The sequence below is a fragment of the Capricornis sumatraensis genome, chromosome 20, assembly GCF_032405125.1.
Source record: "Capricornis sumatraensis isolate serow.1 chromosome 20, serow.2, whole genome shotgun sequence".
NCBI lineage: Eukaryota > Metazoa > Chordata > Mammalia > Artiodactyla > Bovidae > Capricornis > Capricornis sumatraensis.
In genome coordinates this window covers 66,964,904-66,987,776 of record NC_091088.1, presented here as the reverse complement: position 1 = coordinate 66,987,776, position 22,873 = coordinate 66,964,904, and the positions used below count along the sequence as shown (strand labels likewise).

The 22,873-nt window shown below is 56.6% G+C and overlaps 1 protein-coding gene across 1 annotated transcript; it reads right to left on the bottom strand.

The window, feature by feature from the left end:
• Positions 1-3,418: 3,418 nt before the first annotated feature.
• On the bottom strand, positions 3,419-22,362 carry PRKCG (protein kinase C gamma). Its single transcript, XM_068991779.1, has 18 exons — positions 22,193-22,362; positions 21,785-21,816; positions 20,736-20,818; positions 16,499-16,610; positions 16,201-16,332; positions 15,294-15,450; positions 14,548-14,682; positions 14,154-14,241; positions 13,610-13,639; positions 10,014-10,166; positions 9,506-9,694; positions 8,407-8,498; positions 8,247-8,309; positions 7,974-8,112; positions 6,889-6,969; positions 5,663-5,770; positions 3,709-3,849; positions 3,419-3,607 (listed from the first exon to the last, which is right to left on the bottom strand). Exons 1-18 carry the CDS (start codon positions 22,360-22,362, stop codon positions 3,419-3,421), a joined length of 2,094 nt encoding a protein of 697 aa, XP_068847880.1.
• Positions 22,363-22,873: the final 511 nt, after the last annotated feature.

Genomic DNA, 22,873 nt, shown 5'->3' with positions numbered 1-22,873 from the left:
AACCCCAGCCTCTAGGGCCTCCACCCCACCAGCCCCGCTTCCCACCTCCTGAGGGATTCAGGAGTCTGAGACTGGCAGAGCTCCGGACCCCCGCTTGCTCCCATCCCCCGGCCCATGGCTCCAGGGCTTGACTGCCAGCTGCCTGCTTTCCTTCCAGTCCGCTCATCTCAGAAACCAGCGTCAGAACCCCCGTCTCCCGGGCTCCCTCCATCCCAGGTAGCTGACCTCAGCTCCCCCCACTGGCTCCTCCGATCCAGACGGCTGGGACGTGGCCCACCGGCACCCTTCTCACTCCCGCTTTGGGGCGCCCCTCCCTCCTCACTCGGTTCCTCCACACTCTCAGCGGCCCGCCCAGATCTCCTCATTCTCCTCCAACCGCCAACCCTTCCTCCTTTGGGACCCCCCCCCCGTCCTTCCCCAGGCCCAAAACCTTCTTATCCTTCTTTATCCCCGCCTTTCCTGGATATAGGCTTTTGGATCTCCAGGGGTCCCCATTATCCAAGCCCCAAGTCCAAACTCCATAGGCCCTCAATCTTGGGGAGACGTGCGCTCTCTTTCCGGGGACCCCTTCTCAGACTCACGGCCGGCCCTTACCGGTCCCGGGCCCTCCCCCCTCATCCAGGACCGCCTCCCTCGAGGATCCGGCCCTCACCCTCTCCCGTGCCCACGGTCTCCGAGGTTCGGACACTGAGAGTATGGTTGCCCCGTTCTGGGACCCTCGGACCCCGTACCCCCGGGTTCCTCAGGCCTAAACGCCCTTCCATCGCCCACTGCCCCCCGAACTCGGGCGTCCGATCGCGGGCATCTCATCCCCAGGAGCCACTCAGCCCCGTTTAGTCCAGACCCCCGGCCGCCTCAGGAGGACCGCCCCCCGCCCCCCGCAATCTGGTTCCCGGACTCTCCCCTCGAGCTCACCTCGCTCAGGGCTTGGCGGACGCTCCGGGCCGCGGGCCCCGCAGCCGCATGACCGGCCCCGCGGCTTCCCCCGGCCGCCGCCGCCGCCACCGGGGTCGCCGGTGCCCGCGCCCCCCGCCCCCGCCCCGGAGCCCGGCGTCCCGGCCCCCTCCCGGCCTCCCACCCCCCACCCCCCGCGCCCGCGGCCTCACTCGGCGGACGACGCCGGGAGCTGGGACCGGCGGTCGCTCATTGGCTACTGCGGAGGAGGGGAGGGGCAGGAAAGGAGGAGGGGGGATAGGATGCGGGGAGGGAGGGAGATGGGCCTTGAGAATGGGGGAGGCAGAGAGCGAGAGAGAATAGAAACAGAGGCAGGGGAGCCCGAGAGGGGCAGGGGCGCACGGGGAGGCAGAGAGGCTGCCCAGAACTGAAACCCGGAGGCTGTGAAATTCTGAGACTCCCGGGTCTGGAGACTAGAGGAGACACAGAGATGGCCTGGAAGAGACAGAGAGATGGAGAGGCAGAAATCGGATCTAGGCAGGCCCCCTCTTCCCCCAGGTTCAGAGATTCTGGGCTCCTGGAAGTGGAGAGGTCACAGAGAGAGACAGGCAGACTGTCAAAGGCCTTTGGGCTGAGAGATGCTGAGACCCAGAGACCTTGAGGTAGAGAGAGAGAGAGACAGGGAGGGAGAGAGAGAGGGGCAGAGAAAGAGAGGAGAGACCCTGAGACGGATAGACAGCAGGGGTGGTCCTGGGGGTCCCTTGAGAAGACTGGGGCTCTGGCCAGGCGTGGGGGCGCAGCCTGGGGTCTGGGCGGCTGGAGGAGACGGGAGGGGGCGTCCCGGGCCGGGGGTCCCCTGAGCAGCGGGCGGGCGCAGAGCGGAGCCGCGTCCTGCAGCCGCCGCGGAGCCGGGAGCCGGGCCAGCACCCCCCCACCCCCGCCGTGATGTCAGCGGGGCCACTCTTAAAGGGGCAGGCCGCCCGCCGAGGGTCGGAGCAAGGGTTGGGGGCCGCGGGCAGGGATGGGGGCCCCGCGGCTGTGCTGGGGGGGAGTCCGGGGGAGCCTCAGCATCCAGCTAGACCGAGTCTCGGGAACCCAGGAGTCTGCGGGGACGAGGAGACACCGGAGCTCCCCGAGGGAGCCTGTGAAGCTTTGGAGCTCAGTCCTCTCCAGACGCAGACAGAAGCACACCGTTCCGCGGGCCTGTCCCCATCCAGGAACTACAGTTCCCATCAGTCCTGGCGGCGGCGGAGGCCGCTCCTGGGGGGTAGGGTCTGCCACAGGGTCTGCTGGGAAGTGTAGTCTATTGGGACTGTCCTCTCCACGCCCCTCACTCGCAAGTGGGTCAAGGGAAAGAGGCCCTCAGGGTGCGTCCGTCCGCCCTTCGCCTCACGTTGCGGATCCTTAAGCTGACAGGTTTCTCTGTCGTAAGGTCTCTCAATGGCAGGGCTGCCTTTCCTCCTCCCTCTTCTGACTTCCTGGCCTCTGAGTCTCAGCGTGTCCTGTGTGTGCCTGGGAGCTTTACCTTGCTCTGGGCAAATGGGTGCGTGCCTGTGTCTCTGTGCTCCCGATCTCTGCCTGACACGCTCGGTTGTCTGTGCGTACAACTGCCTGTTCCTTCACGTGTCCACTTTTGTCCTCTCTCTGGGTCTCTGCTGTTGGCTGACATTGTATCTTCTCTCACTTTATGGGTCTCTGCGTTTTCCCCCTCTCTCTCTGCAGCCCTCTACTCAGCCTCTGTGTGTGTGTGTTTCTATGTAGTCATTGTCCCACCTCCATCCCCCTTCATTCTCCAAGCTTAGAAGAAAAACATCCAAACACTTGAGCATCAGCATCCCAAGTTTATTCTCCAGCAGCTGTGGCCGGGCGGAAGAGGGGGCACGGAGAGTCCCGAGAGTGGCAGGCATTTGGGTAGAGGTGGGGTTCCGAGCAGGACTGGAGGAGCCATGCGGTGATGGGTCTAGGGGTGGGGGAGCCTAGGACAAAAGCTGACGGAGAACAGGGGCGGGGAATATCTTCCATACGTCCCAGGAATCCCTAGAGCGCAGGACAGGGGCACTGGAGCAAGGGGGCACAGCCTCCCACTTACTCCGGAACTGGAGCGGAGGTGGGTGGGGCCTCGGAGGTGGGGGGATGTTCTGGAATCCTAGTCTAGAACAGCCCACCCCATGAGACTATTTCCCAGGAAGAAGGAAAAACAAAACGAAACAAAAAAAGAAGGAGAATTGGGATGGTGTCGACGGTTCTGTAAGTTGATGGAACAGAGTCCAGGATGCTCAGGCAGGTCAGAATCTAGGGCTCAACAGCAGCAGAATCTAGCACACGGTAAGACTCTAGAGATCGCATTGGGAGTACGGAATGCCAGGAACGCTTGTGCGGGGCGGCTAAAACCCGGGGGGTGGGGCAGAGGCCAGAACGCCGGGAGCCAGATCTAGAATTGGAAAAGGGGGTGGCATGGTGAGGCGAAGGCCAAGGCCGGGGCGGAGGAGGGAGCCGTGGGGACGCCTGGTGGCGGCAGGTGGGATTACATGACTGGCACAGGCGTTGGGCTGATAGGGCTGCGGGCATCCGGGTGCACGAAATCGGGGTTGACATAGGTGAAGCCCTGGAACTCGGCCTGGTCGATGCTGGCCAGAACCAGGCGGTCAGGGGGGGTCAGCGCCGGGGCCGCCCGAGTGAAGAACTTGTCGAAGTTCTCGCCGCTGCGGCCACACTGTGGGAAACACCGGGAGGGAAACATGAAGAGTCGGAACGCAATGCGTGGCTGATCCACCCTCTTAGGGGCCAGCGTGGTGTTCCCGGGAGGGGACTGACCGGGCGGGGTCTGAACGGAGGCGCGATCTCTAATCGTTCCAGCCTGTCCCAGTCGATCCAGCGGAAAAAGCCGTGAGCACGGATGGTGGGCTCTCCATCGGGGCCCGAGCCCAGGCGCTTGGCCGGATGCTTGGTGAGGAACTGCAGGGAACACAGAGAGAGACGGACAGACAGACAGTGTCCCAGACAAGGAGGCCCAGAGAAAGACGGGGGTGGAGGGGGGGAAGAAGACCAGGAAGGAGGAATAGGGAGAGACAAGCACAGAGTTCCAGAAAGAGAAGAACCAACAGTGGGGGGGGGGGGGGGGCGGGAGGGTGCAGAGATGGGGGGGAGGGTGCAGAGATGGGGTGGGGGGAGGGTGCAGAGATGGGGGAGGGTGCAGAGATGGGGTGGCGGGAGGGTGCAGAGATGGGGTGAGGGGAGGATGCAGAGATGGGGTGGCGGGAGGGTGCAGAGATGGGGGGAGGGTGCAGAGATGGGGTGGGGGGAGGGTGCAGAGATGGGGGGAGGGTGCAGAGATGGGGTGGGGGGAGGGTGCAGAGATGGGGGGAGGGTGCAGAGATGGGGGAGGGTGCAGAGATGGGGTGGGGGGAGGGTGCAGAGATGGGGGAGGGTGCAGAGATGGGGTGGCAGGAGGGTGCAGAGATGGGGTGGGGGGAGGGTGCAGAGATGGGGGAGGGTGCAGAGATGGGGTGGGGGGAGGGTGCAGAGATGGGGTGGGGGGAGGGTGCAGAGATGGGGTGGGGGGAGGGTGCAGAGATGGGGTGGGGGGAGGGTGCAGAGATGGGGTGGGGGTGGAGAGAGGGAGAGAGAAAGAGAAGGGGGGATAGATGAGATGGGGTAGATGAAACTCAAACCCAGAGACCCAGGGACAGACAAAGAAAGGAGCAAGATCGGGGTGTGAAGGTGTGAGCGGCAGAGAAACCCAGAAAGAGAGGAAGACGATCCGGAAAACATCCCAGAGGGAAAGTGGCAGAGAAGGAGAAGGTGGGAGAGAGAAGACCCAGAGAAAAGGGGGAGCAGAGACCCAGAAAGAGGGGAAAGACTCAGCGGGGAGAACAGAGAAGGAAGGAGGAGATAGGAGGAGAGAGAAGGGAGAAGATGGGAAGGTGTGGGGGAGACGGAAGCCCACAGAGAGGAGGGTGGAGACCCAGGAAACAAGCACCCAGAGAGAGGGAGGAAGACCCCATATGAAGGAGGAGACTCAGAGAAAGGGGAAGATGGAGACCCAGAAAAAGAAGACGAGAGAGACCCAGAAGGAGGGTTGTGTGTGTGTGTATGTGTGCGTGTGTGTGTATGTGTGCGTGTGTGTGTGAAGGGGGTTTATTGAGAAGGCAATAGAGTCCCAGAAAGAGGAGGGCGAAGATGGAAAAGGTGAACAGAGATCCCGAAAGACACAGAAAAAGAAAAAAACAAGGCAATAACACAGAAAGCCCCATCATGTGCAGATGGAGGCAGGGGAATGGGACAAAAGCCGAGAGAGAGATGTGGTCAGAGAGACGTGGAGACAGGCGCTCGAAGCAGAAGCCTGCTAACATCTGCTGTAGGCTAGGTTCCTTCTCCTGCCTTAGCGCCCCAACCCCGGAGGAGGAGACGGTGGCTCCCAGAGTTTCGGTGACTTGCCCCAGATCCCACAGGAGGAAAAGTGGCAGGAGTTAGGTTCGACTGATCCGCTTGGCTCAGCGCTGCCTGCCCCGAGCTGTGGGGCGGCGGCGGGGAACCACAGGACAGGGTAGAAGCCTCCCTTGGACTGCCTGGGGCAGCAAGGCAGGGTGTGATTGTTCTAACAAGATCGGTGTGCTGTATAAGCTTTTTCAGCAGATGGGAGTAAAACGACTTGAGGAGTGGGAGCCTTTTCCTACTGTGCAGGGACACTGCGTGGGCAGTCCTGAATGGCAGCCGTGGGGCGTGTGTGTGCTGGGCCTGGAGAATCTGGAAGTCAGGGGGCTCTCACCCCCTTGCAGATGGCCACAGCTTCCCGGGAAAGCGACTTGGGGTAGGTGACAGTTTGTTCCATGATCGCCTGAAACAGCTCCTCCTCGTCTTCTCCATCAAAGGGGGGCTAAGAAAGTAGAGGCGTTAAAGAGTCAGAGGCCTGACTACCTGGCCCCACCTTCTTGCCCTCACTGCCCACCACAAGCAGAGCCCGCCCCGGGCGGCAGGGCGGTGGGGGTGCCAATTGCTAGAGAAAAAGGTGACCAGACCGCCAAAGCTATGTCTTGGCACTCTCAGAGGCTCTTGTTTTCTATCTCAGATGCTTCAGCTCTCTGCGCCTCTTTGCTGCTCTGCCTCTCTCTATCTGCTGTGTAAATCAGCAAGGTGTTAATTAGGCAATGTGCCATTTAAATAGAAGAGAGAAAAGCTGCAGGAAAAAGCTGTAAAAGCGCTTTCTTGGCTGGATGAGTGGCCTCCAGTCTTCTCGGATTTGGAAAAGCAGTATCCAGACAAAGATTCTAATGTGGGGTCTAGGTAGTCTGTTTCTACAACTGAGTGGGGTGTCCGTGAATTTGGATGGGAAAAAAGTGCATCCTTATTTTTTGGAATCTAAAATTGAAATTCAGCCTTATAAATGTAGGAAAGAAACCCCAGCAGTAGTAGTTGTGACTTTATCACTGATGGAAATCACTGATATTTTCTTATCATATAAGAGTTGCAGATATCTCAAAAAAAAAAAAGTCATCTCTACTTTAAAATTACTGACAGGCCTTCCTACTTACTTCCTATTCCTGTGAGATATTACTATTTAATACAATTTAATTCATTAGTAGGAAATCACATGTAAGTCCATATTCTAATACCTTTAGACAACCATACACATTTAAGTTAAATTCATTTACGTGGTTAAATTAGATTCAATTAAGCCTTTAACATTTTGATAGCCAGATTTCAATATGACTGACTTCTTCTGTAATGCTACTGTCTTATTTCATGTATTTAAAAGCATTGTTCTGAGAAAGATCCAAGACACAAAAGGGGGAAAGAACCCCTAGCCTGTGGGAAGTTACTGTTTCAGAACCATGGAGAGCTCTCTTCTATTTGCCGGCCTTCCCCATGGCTTCCTACACTCAGCCTAAGGACATCCCTTCCTGACCTGCTCCTGCTGAGATAGGCCATGTAACAGGTGGCACCCTTCCGTTTGGCACCCTTTAGCCAAACCAGCCTCTCCCCAGCGTCTCTTACCTGTCCCGCCAACATCTCGTAGAGCAGAACCCCAAAGGACCACCAATCAACAGACTTCCCGTAGGGTTGGTAGGCAATGATCTAGAAGGGGAGGGAGGAAGGTGAGAAATTGTCATTCATGTTTTAAGAAACACAAGTGGGCCCCTCTCGCATCACCGCCTGGAAACCCTACCCAACTTTAAATGGTTTCAGCACAAACTTTTCCCACTCAGAATGCTTTGGCTCCATCCTTTGGAACATTTGAGAAGCAGATTCTACCTACTCAGAACATTCCTCTGGTTCCAATATAAAGACGATTTAAGCACTAAGTTGCAAGTTCCGCCCACCCTCTAGAATATCTAGATAACTGAACTCTCTCCTTACACTGTCAGGTGCACAGCACAGAACTTCAGAGACCAGAGTCTTAAATCTGGACACATACCAGATTCTTGACTGTTTAAAGATAGTTGTTGCCAGCCCTGAAGAATTCTAGCCACAACAGACCAGAGTCAGAGGCAGGAAGGTGTGTGTATTTTTCAAAATCTTCCCAGGTGATGCTGATCAGCAGCTATGTTTTGAGACCATTGGCACTGGTTACTCAGGCAGTAGCACCGAGTCACCAGGAAAGATCAGGGACATCAACATCAACCCCACCTCTCCCAGGGAGAAAAGTCGGGACCTGCTCTTCGTCTGCTTATATACAGTCAAATCATTAGCTCCACCCCCCAACCAAGAGCAGATTCTTGCCCACTTGAAATATTCAGGGGGCAGCCTCCACAAGCCTCATGTTCTAGTGGGATGGGCCCCACCCCCTCAGAGTACACTGGGACTCTTCCCCCAGCTTCTTAGAACGGTCCAGTAATAGGTCCTGTTCTCCAGAATCCCTAAAGGGGGTCCTGCTCTTTCAGAACATTCACCCACAAGTCCTGCCCACTTTGCCTATTTAGAGACCCAGCCCTGCCCACTTACAACACGCACACAGTTGGAACAGTCCATGACTCCCGTGGAGACCCCGGGGTCAGTTCCCCACATTACGAACACTAGCCCCCCAGGCATATCCACGCATCGAGCGTGGAAAGCGCTAAGAGCGGCGGAGGTGGGGCTACCTCGGGGGCTATGTAGTCCGGGGTCCCGCAGAAGGTGCGCGTGGTGCTCCCGGGAAAGACGTTCTCCTTACACATGCCGAAGTCGGTGATTTTGATGTGCCCTTCGGCATCCAGCATCACATTGTCCAGTTTCAGATCCCTGCGGGTGGGTTGGGGTGGAGTGTGTAGGAATTGCAGAAAGGGGAGAGTTCAGCAGCCTGGAGCCGTGAAGTTCGAATCCCTTCCCTTCTAGGGGGTCCGATTCCCTCCACTGAAAGCCCGGGAACTGCTCACCGATAGATAATGCCTTGGTTATGGAGGAAGAAGAGGCCGATGGCGATTTCTGCGGCGTAGAACCTGGATGAGGGGACGGGGGGGGGGGGTCAGGAGGCTAGAGGCAGGACACCGCTCCCTTCCGCTTTACCCCCACCCACCTCTCTTGGCCATGACTTACGCTGCGTGGGGTTCCTTAAACTTGCCCAGCTGTTGAATGTGGTACATCAAGTCGCCCCCGGTGACATACTCCATCACAAAATACAGGCGATCCTGGGGAGGGGGTGGACGGGGGCTTAGAGGCAAGGGCACGCCCACCAGGGGAGGGAAACGTCCATTACTGCCCACTCCAGATCAACGTGGAAGGCTCTGGGCCCATGCAATCAGAATTCCAGAGCAACTGTCCACGCCTACCCGCCATCACAGAATGTCCACCCACTCCATCCTCTGTTACTCTGAACTGTCGGGTGTTCCCCTCCTCCCTTTCCGGGATTTAAGATTGAAGTCCACCGTTTGCTTGAAATTTCAGAGAAACTGAAACCTCTTTCCATATCCACTCACTCACACATGCAGTCTTGGCCACCTGCTAGGGACCAAAGCTGTTCAGGCTTCACTTGCGAATGATACTAATTTTTAAATTATTTTTTAATTTTTGGCTGCACCTTGCCGGCTTGCAGGGATCTTAATTCCCCAACCAAGGATCGAACTCAGGCCCCCTGCAGTGGAAGTATGGAGTCCTAACCACTAGACCAGAAGGGAATTCCCAGTACTAATTAAAAAAAAAAAAATCCAGGAAGCTGGCTACGCCCACTCAGAGCTCTTCAAAGTAGAGTCACTCCCTCTCTTAACCTCTGACAGTTTTGACTTGTTGTCCCATTTCAGTCTTCGGAAACGCCTTATTTCTGATGACTCTTTAACTAAGAACCCACGAGTGACAGCCTCATCACGCAGAGCCCAGTTGTAGGCAAGCTCACTCAGGAGACGTTCTCCACGCACTCCTTTACTCCAGAAGCCAGTACTCCAGAAACACCCACTCAACCCCTGGGGAGTTCAGGACACGCCCCCTCAGGCTCCCAGACCTCTGGCCACGCCCTCCACGCCCCTTGCGTGCTGGCCACACCCACTGAGGAGCCAGCCACGCCCCTTCAGAGTCCACCGAGCTCTTCTGCCCTCCCCCAAACTCAGATTCTCAAATCCAGTGCTGAATGCATCTAGGGGGCTGGTGGGGGTGGAGATGAGGCAGGGCCCCTGAGCCAGCCTGGGGCCCTATCCTTTCGCACCGGGGTCTGGAAGGTGGAGTGAAGCTGGGTGAGGAAGTGCGGCCGGCCTCCGGGGCCTCGGCCCCCCAGGGCCAGCACACGTTTCTCCACCAGGGTGCAGTCCACGTCGTCATCCTGGACGATCACGTCTTTCTTCAGGATCTTGATGGCGTAGAGCTCATCGGAGCCCCGGCGCTCGGCCAGCATCACCTAGGGACAGAGGCCTAGTCCATCTTGGGAACCCAGAGCGCTGGTCCCTGGCCTTCCCTTTCAAGGAGACAAAGAAACAGAATCCCAGGTGCCCCCTCTCACTCTCAGGGGACCAGGTGCCCTGACGTCGTCAGCCACTCCTTCAGGGCAAGTATCCACATCTTTAGGCCTTTTCTCTCCAGGAACTCAAGAGGCCCCATCAAACTATCTTTGGGGCTCAGAAGCCTAGTTTCCCCCCGCCAACCCTGATTTCATCTCTAAGAAACTCGACCCCTCCCCCAGACATCCACCCCTTCCCCCAGAGCCCCAGGAATCCAACCTTCCCAAAACTGCCTTTTCCTAGAACCATGAGGAAGCTGAAGTCGGAGATGTGCAGTCGTCCAGGGCTGGCCCCAAAAAAACAGCGCTTGGAGTCGGTGGGACTGGGGGATGGGGAGGGGATAGGAGACGAAGAGGGACCTGTCCGCACCCTCTGCGAGAAAGGGGAGACATGCAGAGTTAGTCAGACCCCGGAAGGGGATAAGGGGGTGCCCCTCAGAGAGACAGCATCCAGGGAAAAAAGGGAAGGGGAGAGAGACAAATGGAAAGATGGAGAAAGAAGAAATGCTGTTTCCACGCCCATCTTTGGTTTAGGGACTTTTTCTGACTTCCCATAGCCTGCAGGTTTTATTGGGCTTTCTTTGTGGCTCAGACAGTAAAGAATCTGCCTACAATGTAGGAGACCTGGGTTTGATCCCTAGGTCAGGAAGATCCCCTGAAGAAAGAAATGGCAACCCACTCCAGTATTCTTGCCTGGAGAATCTCATGGACAGAAGGGGCTGGCAAGCTACAGTCCATGGGTTCGCAAAGAGTTGGACATGACTGAACAGTTAACACTAGACTTCCCAGGTGGCACTAGTGGTAAAGAATCTGCCTGACAATGCGGGAGACATCAGAGATGTGAGTTAGATCCCTGGGTCGGGAAGATCCCCTGGAGGAGGGCATGGCAACCCGGTCCAGGATTCTTGCCTGGGAAATCCCATGGACAGAAGAGCCTGGCAGGCTTCAGTCTCAAAACGTCAGACACAACTGAAGAGACTCAGCACGCTTGCCTGGAGAGTTTGGTATTCAGCTAGCACTTAGACAGCTTACTATAATGCCATCAATCCTCCCCATCAGCACCACCACCGGCTCTTCCATCTTAGAGAAGGTAAGTAACTTGCCCAAAGTCACACAGCAGGTAAAAAGCAGAGCCAGCAATCAAAACTCATTAATGCCAGCGACTGTGTCTCCCTCCTTTGTGCTTCTCCACCATCACCCAGCAGGTGGCTTGGGTCTGGAGCCGAGTGCTGAATGCAGGTCCTGTACTTCTAACTTCAGAGCACATCCAGCACCTGAACACGCTTACCATAATTGCCTCCCTGGGCCAAGCCACCAGGAACTCACCTCGACCTCCACAACGCCGCCTTCTTCCTCCTCCCGTCAGCTCTCGACACAGAGGCAGTCCTTGTGTCCAAACCAAAACCATCTCGGGCCACCTTTTGTGGCCTCCCATCTCACTCGGTCTATTTATTACTTAAAAAATGAACTTATTTAGGTGCGCTAGGTCTCAGCTGCGGCACATGGAATCTAGTTCCCTGACTAGCGATTGAACCCAGACATTGCTGGCTTGCTTCCACCTCAGGGCCTTTGCATGTGACTGTCCCTCCACTGGGAAGGCTTTCCACTATCCTTACAGCTTACTGTTTCATTTCCTTTATGTCTTTGCCCAGTGGTCACTTTCTCGGTGAAGCCTTTCCCGCTTATTGTAAAATCTCACAGAACAGCACTCCCTACCTTTAGCGCTTGTTTTTCTCCATAGTCATTCCTCATTGTCTAACACAGGATCAACGCCTTTATTTTGTTTAATGTCTGCCTCCCAGGAGAGCAGGAGTGTATTTTTTCCCCCTCTCTTCTAGTTTGCTGCTATATCCCCAGTGATTAGAACCATGCCTGGCACACAGAGGGCTCAAGTAAAAATATGTTGTTTTGAAAGAAGCAATGACAGAGAGAAAGTGTTAGTCGCTCAGTCATAGCTGATTCTTTGGGACCCCGTGGACTGCAGCCTGCCAGACTTCTCTGTCCGTGGAATTCTGCAGGCAAGAATACTGGAGTGGGCTTGCCCTTCTCTTCTCCAGGGAATCTTTCCCACCCAGGGGTCAAACCTTCGTCCCCTGAGCTGCAAGGCAGACTCTTTACTGTCTGAGCGACCAGGGAAGAGAGAGAGGGGGCACGTGTTCCTTCCTTCGCCTGGAAATCTGTCCTCCTCCTCCTTTACCCTGGGAATCCTGTACTTCCCATTGATGAAGTTTTTCTCTGACTTTCCCAGGTCTTGCCAGAGGTTTAGGAGTCCCCAGTGCCCGAGGCCATCTCCATGATCAAATACATTCCTTCTCTCTCTGTAACTTTCATTGAAAGAGGACCTCCCCAGGGAATGGCCTGATTCTAGTCCCAGAATAGGGCTTGACTTATGTAAAACTTCAGGAAATAGGTGTTCAGGAAGTGAAAAAAAAAAAAAAAACCAATGGAGGAGAGAAAGGCCACAGTGAGAAATGGACAGAAAAACTCAAGGAGCAATTCAGGTGTCCCTTCCTCAAGAAAGTCCTCCCTGGTCACCTCCCCTGGGCCCTGCCAGACTGGGTTAACCTCTGTGCTTCTTGGGTGCCCTGGTAGTTTAGTCGCTAAGTCGTGTCCGACTCTTGTGACCCCAGGGACTGTAGCCCGCCAGGCCTTCTCTGTCCATGGGATTCTCCAGGCAAGAATACTGGAGTGGGTTGCCATTTCCAGCTCCAGGAGATCTTCCCGACCCAGGGATTGTCCTGGGCAGGAAACCTGTGAAACTGAAAGCCCCGCAGACACACCAGGCTCTTTCGGCCACGCCCTTGGGAATTCCTCAGCCGCCTTTGGCTTTTCCAGTTCACAGGCTGATGCTGTTCTGGGGGTGGCCCTGCACGGTCCTCATCCAACAAGAGAGGGTCCTTAGGGGCCACTCGAGGGGGGACACACCCACAAAGTCAGGAACAGAGAAGGGCCTGGGTCTGCAAGAGCCCCTTTCCTGAACCTTTCCAGGGTGGAATGACAGATGCTACTGGCCGCCTCATGGAGAGGCGCACAGTGGGGTGGGGGGCTGGGGGATTGTGGGCCCATCCAAGGCCAGTTGGAAGACTTCACTTCATACATACAAGGCTTGGCTGAGAGAGCACCGGAGGCTATGGTTCCACACAAGTCACTAGACACAGAGTCACAGAGGCTGGGTAAGGCCTTGGTAAGATCCTGACCTTTGCTCCCCAAGGTTGATTCAGCCCAGAGGGGAGTCAGGGCACGATGGAAGCTCCCCAAGGGTACCAGTAGCAGCAGGGTCACCGGGATCCTCCCATCGGCTGTGCTCCTACCATCCCCCACAACAGTAACGCTGAAGACTGCAATGCGATGGCATAGAGACACTTGCCTTGGGAGCTGCAGGTGGCGAGAGGACCCTATTTTGGATCTGTATCCCCTAGAGCTCTGCTCCTCCTCCAGGGCCAGGAAGAAACAGAAGTGTAGCCACAGAATCCGAGAACCACAGGCCCAGATTGACGGGCCACAGAACTCCAGAGCCAGGCCCCACAGTCCACGGAATGCCAGAAACACAGGACCCAGAACTGATAGCTACAGGGCCCCAGAGCCTCAGGACTGTGGGCCCTTGAATCTAAGGAATCTGTGATGCTGTCCCTACCTTGGGGAGTTGCCTGAGGGTCAGACTGACCTCCAGAGTGCTCCGATTACTCAGCAAACACAAGACCTAGGTATGGTATGCGTTCCACCCACGCGCGTGGAAATGCAGACAGATATGAGAGGGATGAGATACAGACCAGGGGACTGAAGCTGCCTCCAACCCAGGCCTCTGGCTCTTCTCACCTCGTATAGTTCCAAGGGGTAGTTACAGGCCTGAGGGAGAAGAAAGTCAGAGTCAGAGCCTCCCGGGAGCGGTAGGCGACGGCCCTGAAGCAGGGGAGAGGGGCCCCCCGACCCCCAAGCCATGGGGATAGATGTGTGTGCGTGTTAGTCACTCAGTCGTGTCCGACTCCTAGTGACCCCACGGACTGTAGCCCACCAGGCTCTTCTGTCCATGGGGTTCTCCAGGCAAGAGTACTGGAGTCAGTTGCCATGTCCTCCTCCAGGGGATCTTCCTGACCCAGGATTGAACCCGCCTCTCCTGTGTTTCCTGCATTGGCAGGAGTGTTCTTTACCACTAGCGCCACCCGGGAAGTCCTGGGGATGGATAGGAATTCTAATTCCCAGCACTCCCTTAGAAAAGCAGAAAGGACTCCAGGGTCTTCTGGGAATTTTCGTCCCTGGACCAGTGGGCAAGCAGTGATGGAGTCTGGGGAAGGCCAGCTCTGAACTGTGGGAGGCTGCGCTCCCCGGGGTTTGGAGGCTAGGGAAGCCGGGGTCTGGGTACCTCGAACTTCTGGAGGAGGTTGCAGTTGTCGGCGTCAGCCACCGGCACATTGTAATACTCGCCCTCCTCCTGGTTCAGTAACTTGTACCTGACATACAGACGGAGACCAGAGCGGGAGGGAGGGGGGAGGTTGGGAAGATGGATGGGGCGGGGGGGGGGCACCCAAGGGGGAGGCAGAGACATCAGAAGGGGGGAAGAGATGGAGAGACGCAGATAGCGAAAGAAACAGTGAGATAAGAAGAGAGGGACGGGGGGGGGGGGATGACGGGGGGGGGGGGGGAGGATAAAACAGCCCAGGGAGGCCGAGATGATGGCGTCCGGGCGGAGAGGGACCACACCCCCGGGATGGAGGCGCGGATGTCGGCGCCGAGCCCCGCCCCCGTCCGCCCCTCACCAGCCGTCCACGGGCGCCTTGAGCAGCTCCGAGACGCCGAAGGACATGGCGCCCATGAAGTCGTTTCGGGAGGTCCGGTCCCAGTCCCACACCTCCACGCTGAGCCGGCGCTCCACGTCCCCCGGCTTCAGGTTGCTGCGGGGAGAGCGGGGCGCAGTGAGGGGCCAGCTCGTGGCTCTCCGACCTCCGCATCCTGGATGCTGGCGGAGCCGGCAAACCTCCTGAGCTGGGGCCCCTTTCCTGCTCTGCCGAGTGTCTTCCCACCCCTGGTCCTCCCGAAGAGGCTCCCTCTCCCTGCCTGGGGCCAAAGTCAACCTAGCCGGCTTTCCCAGTCCCCTCCCTGGTCTTCCGCATCCCTGCCTCTGGGCTTTTCTCTCCGGATCTCTCCTATTCTCCCTCCAGAACCGTCCTTCTGTCTTTCCCTTGGCTGGCTTCTCTTTCTCTTCCTGCCGCCCACCTATCACACCCCGCCCCATGCCGTCTGTGTCTCTCCCTGGGTTTATGTTTCTTTCTCTGAGTCTCAGGGTCTGCCTAATCTCTCTGATCTCTGTCTTAGCTCTAAAACGGTCACCTTCTGTGTCTCCATCCCTCTTCCTCAGTCACTTCATTTTCTCCGCCCGCCTTCTTCTCCCTTTGCGGGACTCCTCCTATCCTAACACCTGCCCTCTGTAGTCTTGTGGGCCACTAGGACTCTCAGATCGTTCTCTGTTAGTCATCACCGGGCCTTCCCTGCACCCGAGACTCACAACACAAAGGTCTCGTTCCACACAGGGTTTAGCGTGGCTTTCACCGTGCGGGTCTTCTGTTTGGTCAAATTCCGAGGGTCTGGGATGAGCTTCAGCTTCACATAGGGATCGGAGAGACCATTGGGGTCCATTGGGATGAGGTTCCGGGCCTCGCCAACTGAGGGGGGAGGTGAAGGAGGGGAGATGGGGTTAAGATCCAGGGAGAGGCCCCGGAGCCTTCCCCCAGCCAGCAGTCACGAATTCCAATCTCTCAACTTCCTCTTCCGTGACCCATGTGTTTTCTTTCTCTTTTTTAAAAAATCTTTTACTTCTCCACCCAGAAGATGGGGTATGAAGCCCTTTCCCCAGCCAGTGACCCAGAAATCAAATCCAAAGCCCCTGGCTCCCTTAGGATCCTGGCCCTATCACCAGTGCATGCATGCTAAATCACTTCAGTAGTGTCTGACTCTGCGACCCCATGGACTGTAGCCCGCCAGGCTTCTCTATCCGTGAGTTTCTCCAGGCAAGAATACTGGAATGGGTTGCCATGCCCTCCTCCAGGGGATCTTCTCAACTCAGGGATGGAACCCGGGACTCTTGTGTCTTCCATACCACTTGGGAAGCCATATAGTAAACCGGAACCTCACTTGGGACCAGTTATTCTCTCCTCTGCACCCGCCTCCACCCCCAGAACCTTGATGCCTAGTACAGCCATCACGAGAGGCAAGGCTGGAGACCAGGGGCCTCGAGCAGAAAGGGGCATGGCCGCGTGGCGCTCAGCCTGTGCAGGCGGGGTCAGCAGTGTGGGCGTGACCTTCGCGAGGGGGCGTGGCTTTCCTGGATCGGTGAGTGGGCAGACAGTTCGGGTGGACTCGACCCAGTCTCTGGGAAGAAAGGGGCGGGGCCAGGCGAGGAGGCGGGGTCTCACCCGTAATGTGGATCTCATCGGAAGTGGGCGCCCGGATCTCCAGCTGCAGGCGCCCCCGGCGCTCCGTGTGGTCCACGCCGCACAGAGAGGGCACGCTGCGCACACAGCGCCGGTGCACGTTCATCTCGCAGCCTGGTTGGGGTGGGCGGGGACAGAACTGGAAGGTGGGACTGTGGGTCTCGCCTTTAACTCCAGACTCCACTTCCCCTCCTCCACTCCCCCCACCACCACGCGCGTTACTGAGACCCAGACTCTGCGCCTTTGCAGGGGCCCCAAAGCGCGGGGCTCGCAGACTCACAAGAACATTTCATGCCCTGGTGCACCAGCCCGTAGAGCAGGGAGCCACAGTGGTCGCAGAAGGTGGGGCTGCTGTAGCTGTGCAGACGGAACTTGTGCTTGTTCCGGGGATCCTGGCGTGGGGGGCGGGTCGGGAGGAGTCGGTCAGAAGCGGGGGCCAGAGGGGGTCCTGAACAAGCACCCCCCCTCCAACTCTTCAGCCCTGTTCTCCCAGGCTTCCTGCTGTTCCGCCTCACTCATTCACTCTCCAGTATTTATGGAGCACCTACTGTGTGCCTGGCACTTTTCTTGGTGCGACGACCCAGCCCCTGAGCAAAGCCAATAAAAACTGCAGTCCGTGTGGACTTTACTTTCTAGTGGAGGGAGACAGAAAATGAACACGACAAATAAAATATAGGGCCTTCCCTGGTGGTGCAGTGGTTAAGACTCTGCCTTCCAGTGCAGGGGGTGCCTGTTCCATCCCTGGTGGGGGGGGGGGGGGTGGGGGGGGTGGAAGACCCACATGCCTTGGGGCCAAAAAACCAAAGCACAAGACAGAAGCAATATTGTGACAAAATTCCATAAAGGCTTTAACAAATAGCCCCCATTAAAAAAAATCTTAGAATATATAGTGTGAGGTATGGATATAGGTGCTCTGGACAAAGATGGAGCCGGGATGCACATTATCAGGGATGCGGGGGGAACTGAAATGTGAAATAGAGTGATCAAGGAAGGTTGTACCAACAAGGTGGGATATGGGAAGAATCTGAAGGAAGTGGAGGCTTCCACGATCCCACAGTCCCTACCCCATAGTCTTCCACAAGCGGTTCTCTGAGGACTTGTGGGCCACCATGAACCCCGGATTATTCATGGTCAGCCTCTTTCAGTGTCTGCCCAGTGATGACCAGCCTTCTCTGAGCCCCTTGTAGGATGCAGACTATGCCCGGTCAGTTTTAGGGACCCAGGTACCCCAAAGATTAAGTGTAAACCACACAGCAGGGGCTGGTCTGTGCAGGGTCTGGTTAAATGTGCTTGGTAGTGTTACTACTATCATTACTGCCATGGTTATTGCTAGCGATTTTATTGCGGTCCCCACATAGCCCTGGGTTTAATCAAGAGCTGGGCCATTTCCCAGTTGTGTGATTTCACGTACATGCCCAGTTTTGAGCCTCAGTGTCTTGATCTGCCTAATGGAAATAAACAATCTGTATCTTGAAGCAGTGCTTATAGCTCAATTCCAATTAAGCATGAATTTAAGACACCAGGAAAAGCATTCCTCTTTCCACCCTCAGCAATGTCTGGGTATGAAATAAGTTGATATTCGCGTTTTTCTAAGCGGGCTTCCCTGGTGGCTCAGATGGTAAAGAATCTGCCTGCAGTGCTGGAGACCTGGGTTTGATTTCGGGGTGGGGGAGATCCCTTGGAGACAGCAATGGCTACCTACTCCAGTATTCTTGTCTGGAGAGTCCCATGGACAGAGAAGCCTGGTGGGCTACCATCCATGGGTCGGAAAGAGTCAGACACAAATGAGTGATGAACACTTTGGGGCTTCCCTGGTGGGTCAGATGGTAAAGAATCTGCCTGCAATGCAGGAGACCTGGATTCGATTTTCTATGAATACGTTGCAAGAGTTTTATAGGGTGAAAATTCAAGATCTTCTTAGGATTTTATTTTGAAGTTTAGTGGGGATTGAATTGTACTTGGGTGAGGAAAGGTGTTGGCAGTTGCGTGCTCTGAACCTCTAAAGACCTTCAGCTGGCCCGAGCTCCCAGTGTTCCTGCCACACGAAATGAGATGCTGTGGCTGAAAATTCCCAGCAGGGTACCTGACATGGGAGCTGCTGTGGTTATTCTCAGGGTGAAAGTAGCTAATAAAAAAGGAGACAGTACTGGGGTTCCGATTAGGAAGATTAGGGTTCAAATTTTGACTCTGCCCACGACCCGGCTGTGTGATCTTCCCTCACACCACCCTTTTGAGAAATTCAGGGAGCCTCCCCATAAAATGGGACCGTGAGTCCTCCCTGAAAGGGTTCTTGTGCAAACGGAATGCAATCATGCATCTTGAGCCCTGAGCACTTCTTAAGCCCTTGATCTGTGTTGCTGACAAGAATAAAAGCTTAATGCTTCACAGAGAAAAAAGAAAGCCAGATACAGAGGAAAGGCCTTGTCCACACTATTTCCCTTCGTTTCCTCACCGAGAATAGTAACAATTTTACAATGATAAAAATTAGTATTTTGCCTTTTGCTACATACCAGGTATTCATACCCAAGGAGTTGGCTTATTCGGTCCTTAAAACAATCCTACCAGATAAGGGCATGGTTATTAAACCCCATTTTACAGACAAGGAACTCCAGAGGTGCAGAGAGGTAAATTATCTTCTGGAAGGCCACAGAACCAACACGCGATGCAGGTGGGACTCAAGCCCAGGTGTCCCGGCCCAAGAGCCTCCGTTAGATGGGGCCAGGAGCAATACCTAACTTCATAAGCTGCTGAGAAGATTCATTCTTACACTATATACAAGATCCCTGTTAAGTCATGCAATGAGCCCTGGGTAAATCAGATGAAGTGTTTGGTGGTGGTGGAGGTGGACAGTGAAGGCAGCAAATGATACGTGTAGGTGCTGGGAGACAGTGGAGCTCAATCTATGTTCTTGGAAGTCGCATCCTCTAAACTTCAGTTTTCTTGACCTGACAAGCTGGCAAAATGCCTCATGGACTTCCGTGGTGTGCTCTCTCTCTTTCTCAATCCGCCTCTTTCTCCATCTGCTAACCATAAAACCATCTCCAACTCTGTGTCAAACCCTGGGCTAGTCTCATGCTGCCTGACTTCACTAAACTGTCAAAACAAGCCTGGGGGCGTCTAGATTGATGCCTATCCCACACGGGAGCCCTAACTATAGGCGGCTGTTTCTCTTTTTTTGGCTGCTCTGCGTGGCATGTGGGATCTTAGTTCCCTGACCAGGGATTGAACCTGCGCCATCTCCAGTGGGAGTGTGGAGTCAACCATTGGATCAGGGAAATCCTACAGGTGGCTATTTATTAATTCAAATTAAGCAGGATTTTTTTGCCAAGAAAATGGCAACCCACTCCAGTATTCTTGCCTGGAGAATCCCATGGACAGAGAAGCCTGGCGGGTTACAGTACAAAGGGGTCGCAAAGAGCCCGACATGACTTAGCGACTAAACCAAGCAGGATTTTAAACTACCGTCCCTCGGCCGCTAGCTATGGTGGTTGGCAGCTGGACGAAAAAGATACAGAATGCTTCCATCACGCTGGAAAGTTCTCCAGGTCAGCACTAGATGGACAGCCCCACTTTACAGAGGGTGAAACTGAGGCTCACAGAGAGGAGCCCCAGGGCCAGACAGAGAGCGAAGGAGGGATCAGGGGTGGGCATGGAGGGTGGACAGTTCTTGTTAGCCCCTTGATGTTGGGGGTGGAGAGGAGGGAGAGAATGGTTGTCTGTATCTGTGCGTGTGTATATGGGGGACGTGTGCATGCACATATGAGTGTGCAACATGGGGGAATTTGTGTGTGTGTGTGTGTGTGTGCGCGCACAGGGGTCTAATATGCATCCATATTTGTGTGCACATGGGTGTCTGTGTGTGCCAGAGGGGGCGTCTATAAGTGCACATATGTGTGTGCGTGTATATGACAAGATCTCTTGGGCTTCTTTCTCTCAGTACCTGCTAAGCAGTTTCCTGTATCTACCATTTTCTATCCTAGTTTCCCTTTCTGAGTGTCTGCCCCTCCGTCTCTGAGTTTGTCTCTCCCAGTCTTTCTGGGTTCCCTTTTCCTTCCTCCCATGTTGCTGACTCTGTTCCACTGCTCTTGCTTTCTCCCCCCTCCCCCAATCTGCCTGGGTCTCTTTTTTTCTGCATCTCTGGGCGTTCTCTCTCTGTCCTATCTCAGGATCTCAGTGCTTGCATCAATTTCCCTCTGTCTGTCTCTCTCTCTGCCCCTCATCCTTCTGTTTTCTAAATCTCTTGACTCCTGGATCACAGCCGACCTCCTCCAGCGCCGAGGTCCCCTCACCAGGCCTCCTCTCTGTCCCCTACCTGGGTCCCCAGCCAGTCTCGGTCCCCTCTCATTCCCCCTTTCCAGGCCAAGGGCAGGGAATCTGGGCCAGACTAGCTCTCCCTATCTCTCCAGCCCCCCTCCCCTCCCAGCCTTAAAAATAGCAGGAGAAATTGGGACGGACGCCGAGGGGGTGAGGGCGGGGGCGCGGCCCGAGGAGGGAGAACCGGGTGTCCGGGCACTCACGTCCGTCTGGGGGCCCTTCCCAGCGCCTGGACACTCGAAGGTCACAAACTCGTGGCATCGTCGATGAACCACAAAACTGCAGACTGAAGGCGAAAATCATAGAAACCGAGAGCGGAGAGAGACCCCAGTGGACAGAAAATCAGAAAGAGGGGAGACCCAGACAGAAAGAAACCCAGGAGAGAGGGATCTCCATAGGGTTCAACACAGAGAAAATCAAAGAGACCCTGACAGGCAGAGAGAGACAGAGAGACACCGAAAGACAGAGATTCTAAAGGAGGACCCAGGGAAAGAAACAGATGCAGAGAATCACGGAAACAGAGAAAGACAGAGCGCCCATTGCCTACACACAGCCAAAGACGAGACAGAGACACAGAGGCAGAGACAGAGAGAGAGGGAGACACAGAGAGGGCAAGAGATGGAGACAGAGAGGAAGCAGGATCCACGGACAGAGATTAAAAAGTGAAGAGAGAGGCAGGCAGACTAGAAGGGAGGAGACAGAGAGGTCCTTCAACAGAACGGAGGGAGAGCATCAGCTTGGGCAGAAGTGAGTCTCCGCCGGCGGCCGCCCCGCTCCCTGACTCAGTCTGCTCTCAGCAGTAGCAGCTGGCACTTTAGGACTCGCCCCCCTCCCCCGGCCCCCTATCTGCCGGCCCCACCCGCCCATCGGTGACCCCACCCGGCCTGCCCCTTGCTAGGACGGGTGTTGTTGTCATGGCAACGGCAGTCTGGGGGGGCTCTGACTTTGCATCTCCAGCCCCCCTTCAGCTCCCCTTTTCCAAATCTCCCTGTTCCCATGGCAACAGATTCTCCAAATATCTGTCCCCACCTGGAGCCGGCCGAGGGAGGGGCCCCCAGTGCCACCTCCGCGGTGGCCCCGCCGTCAGAGCTCCCCCCCCCCACTGCAGGCAGTGTCTCTGCCACACCCCCCGCCCCGAGCTCCCCCGCGCCTCTCTGGGGACCAGCGAACGCGCGTGCCAAGCAGCCTAGGCTGCGGGTCCCCAGCCTCCACCCTCCCGAGGGTCCCAGGAGTCTAGGTCCCCTGCTCTTACCTTGACACTGCAGACCCTGTTTTCCAATCCCCCTGTGAGAGTCAAGGATCTGAGGTCAGTGCAGAAAAGGGCGGGGGACCCCCTCTCCTCTGCGGGTCGTGGGAGGCCCGCGTACTCCCACCCCCTCCCGTCGGACCCAGGAGTCTAAACCCCAGCTAGCCTCCTCTTCTCAGGACCCCGAAATCCTGCCCCTTTCGTCCGTGACCCTCTTCTCTCAGACCCAGGAGCCCAGGCCCCCAGCCTCTTCCTTCGGACCCGGAAGGCCAGGACCCCCGCCTCCCTCTCTCTGACCCAGGAGTGCCGGCCCCTAACCTGTGCCCAGCCTGGGGCCAGGAGGCAGGGCCGCAGCCCCCTCTTTCCTGCTCATTAAGGGTCCGCATCCCCCGGGGCCCCAGCCCCCTCCCTCACCATATGAAGTCAGTGCAGTGGCTGCAGAAGGTCGGCTGCTTGAAGAAGCGAGCGGTGAACTTGTGGCTCTTGACCTCATGGACCACCTTCTGCCTCAGAGCCCCCTTTCTGCAAAACAGGGGCCGGGGTCCGCCCTCTGAATCGCCTCCGCCGGGGCCCAGGCCGGACATGGCCCCCGGAACGTAGCAGGGACCGGGATCCTGCCTGTCTGGGGAAACAGGTGGAAGGGCGACTAGCCGGAGGCTCAGCAGGACAGAAGAGCCGGCGGGAGATGCCGCGGTGGGAGTGAGAGGGGCGAGGCACCTCCAGGAGCCGAGCGCGCGGGGCCGGGAGCGGAGCCCCGGGGCGCGCCGGCTCCGCCAGGGGGAGCGAGAGCCGAGAGCACGGGCGTGGAGGAGCCGGAGGCACGGGCGGCGGCGGTGGTGGGAGCTCCGGCTCCAGCACCTGCTGAAATGTGGGAGCCCCGGGCGGGGGGAGGCGTTGCCATGACGACCGAGGGGCGGGGTTTCGGCTTAAAGGCGTCCCCCCACCTTCCTGGAGAGCCCAGGGACTATGCCCTACGTCTCCAACACACACACGTGCGCACACCCACTCCGGAGGCCGGGTGAAGGGGGGGAGGCATCCTCTGAGCTGTGTCCTGCCCCCTCCCCAATCTGCCGCGCGGCCCCTTCCCGACCCCCT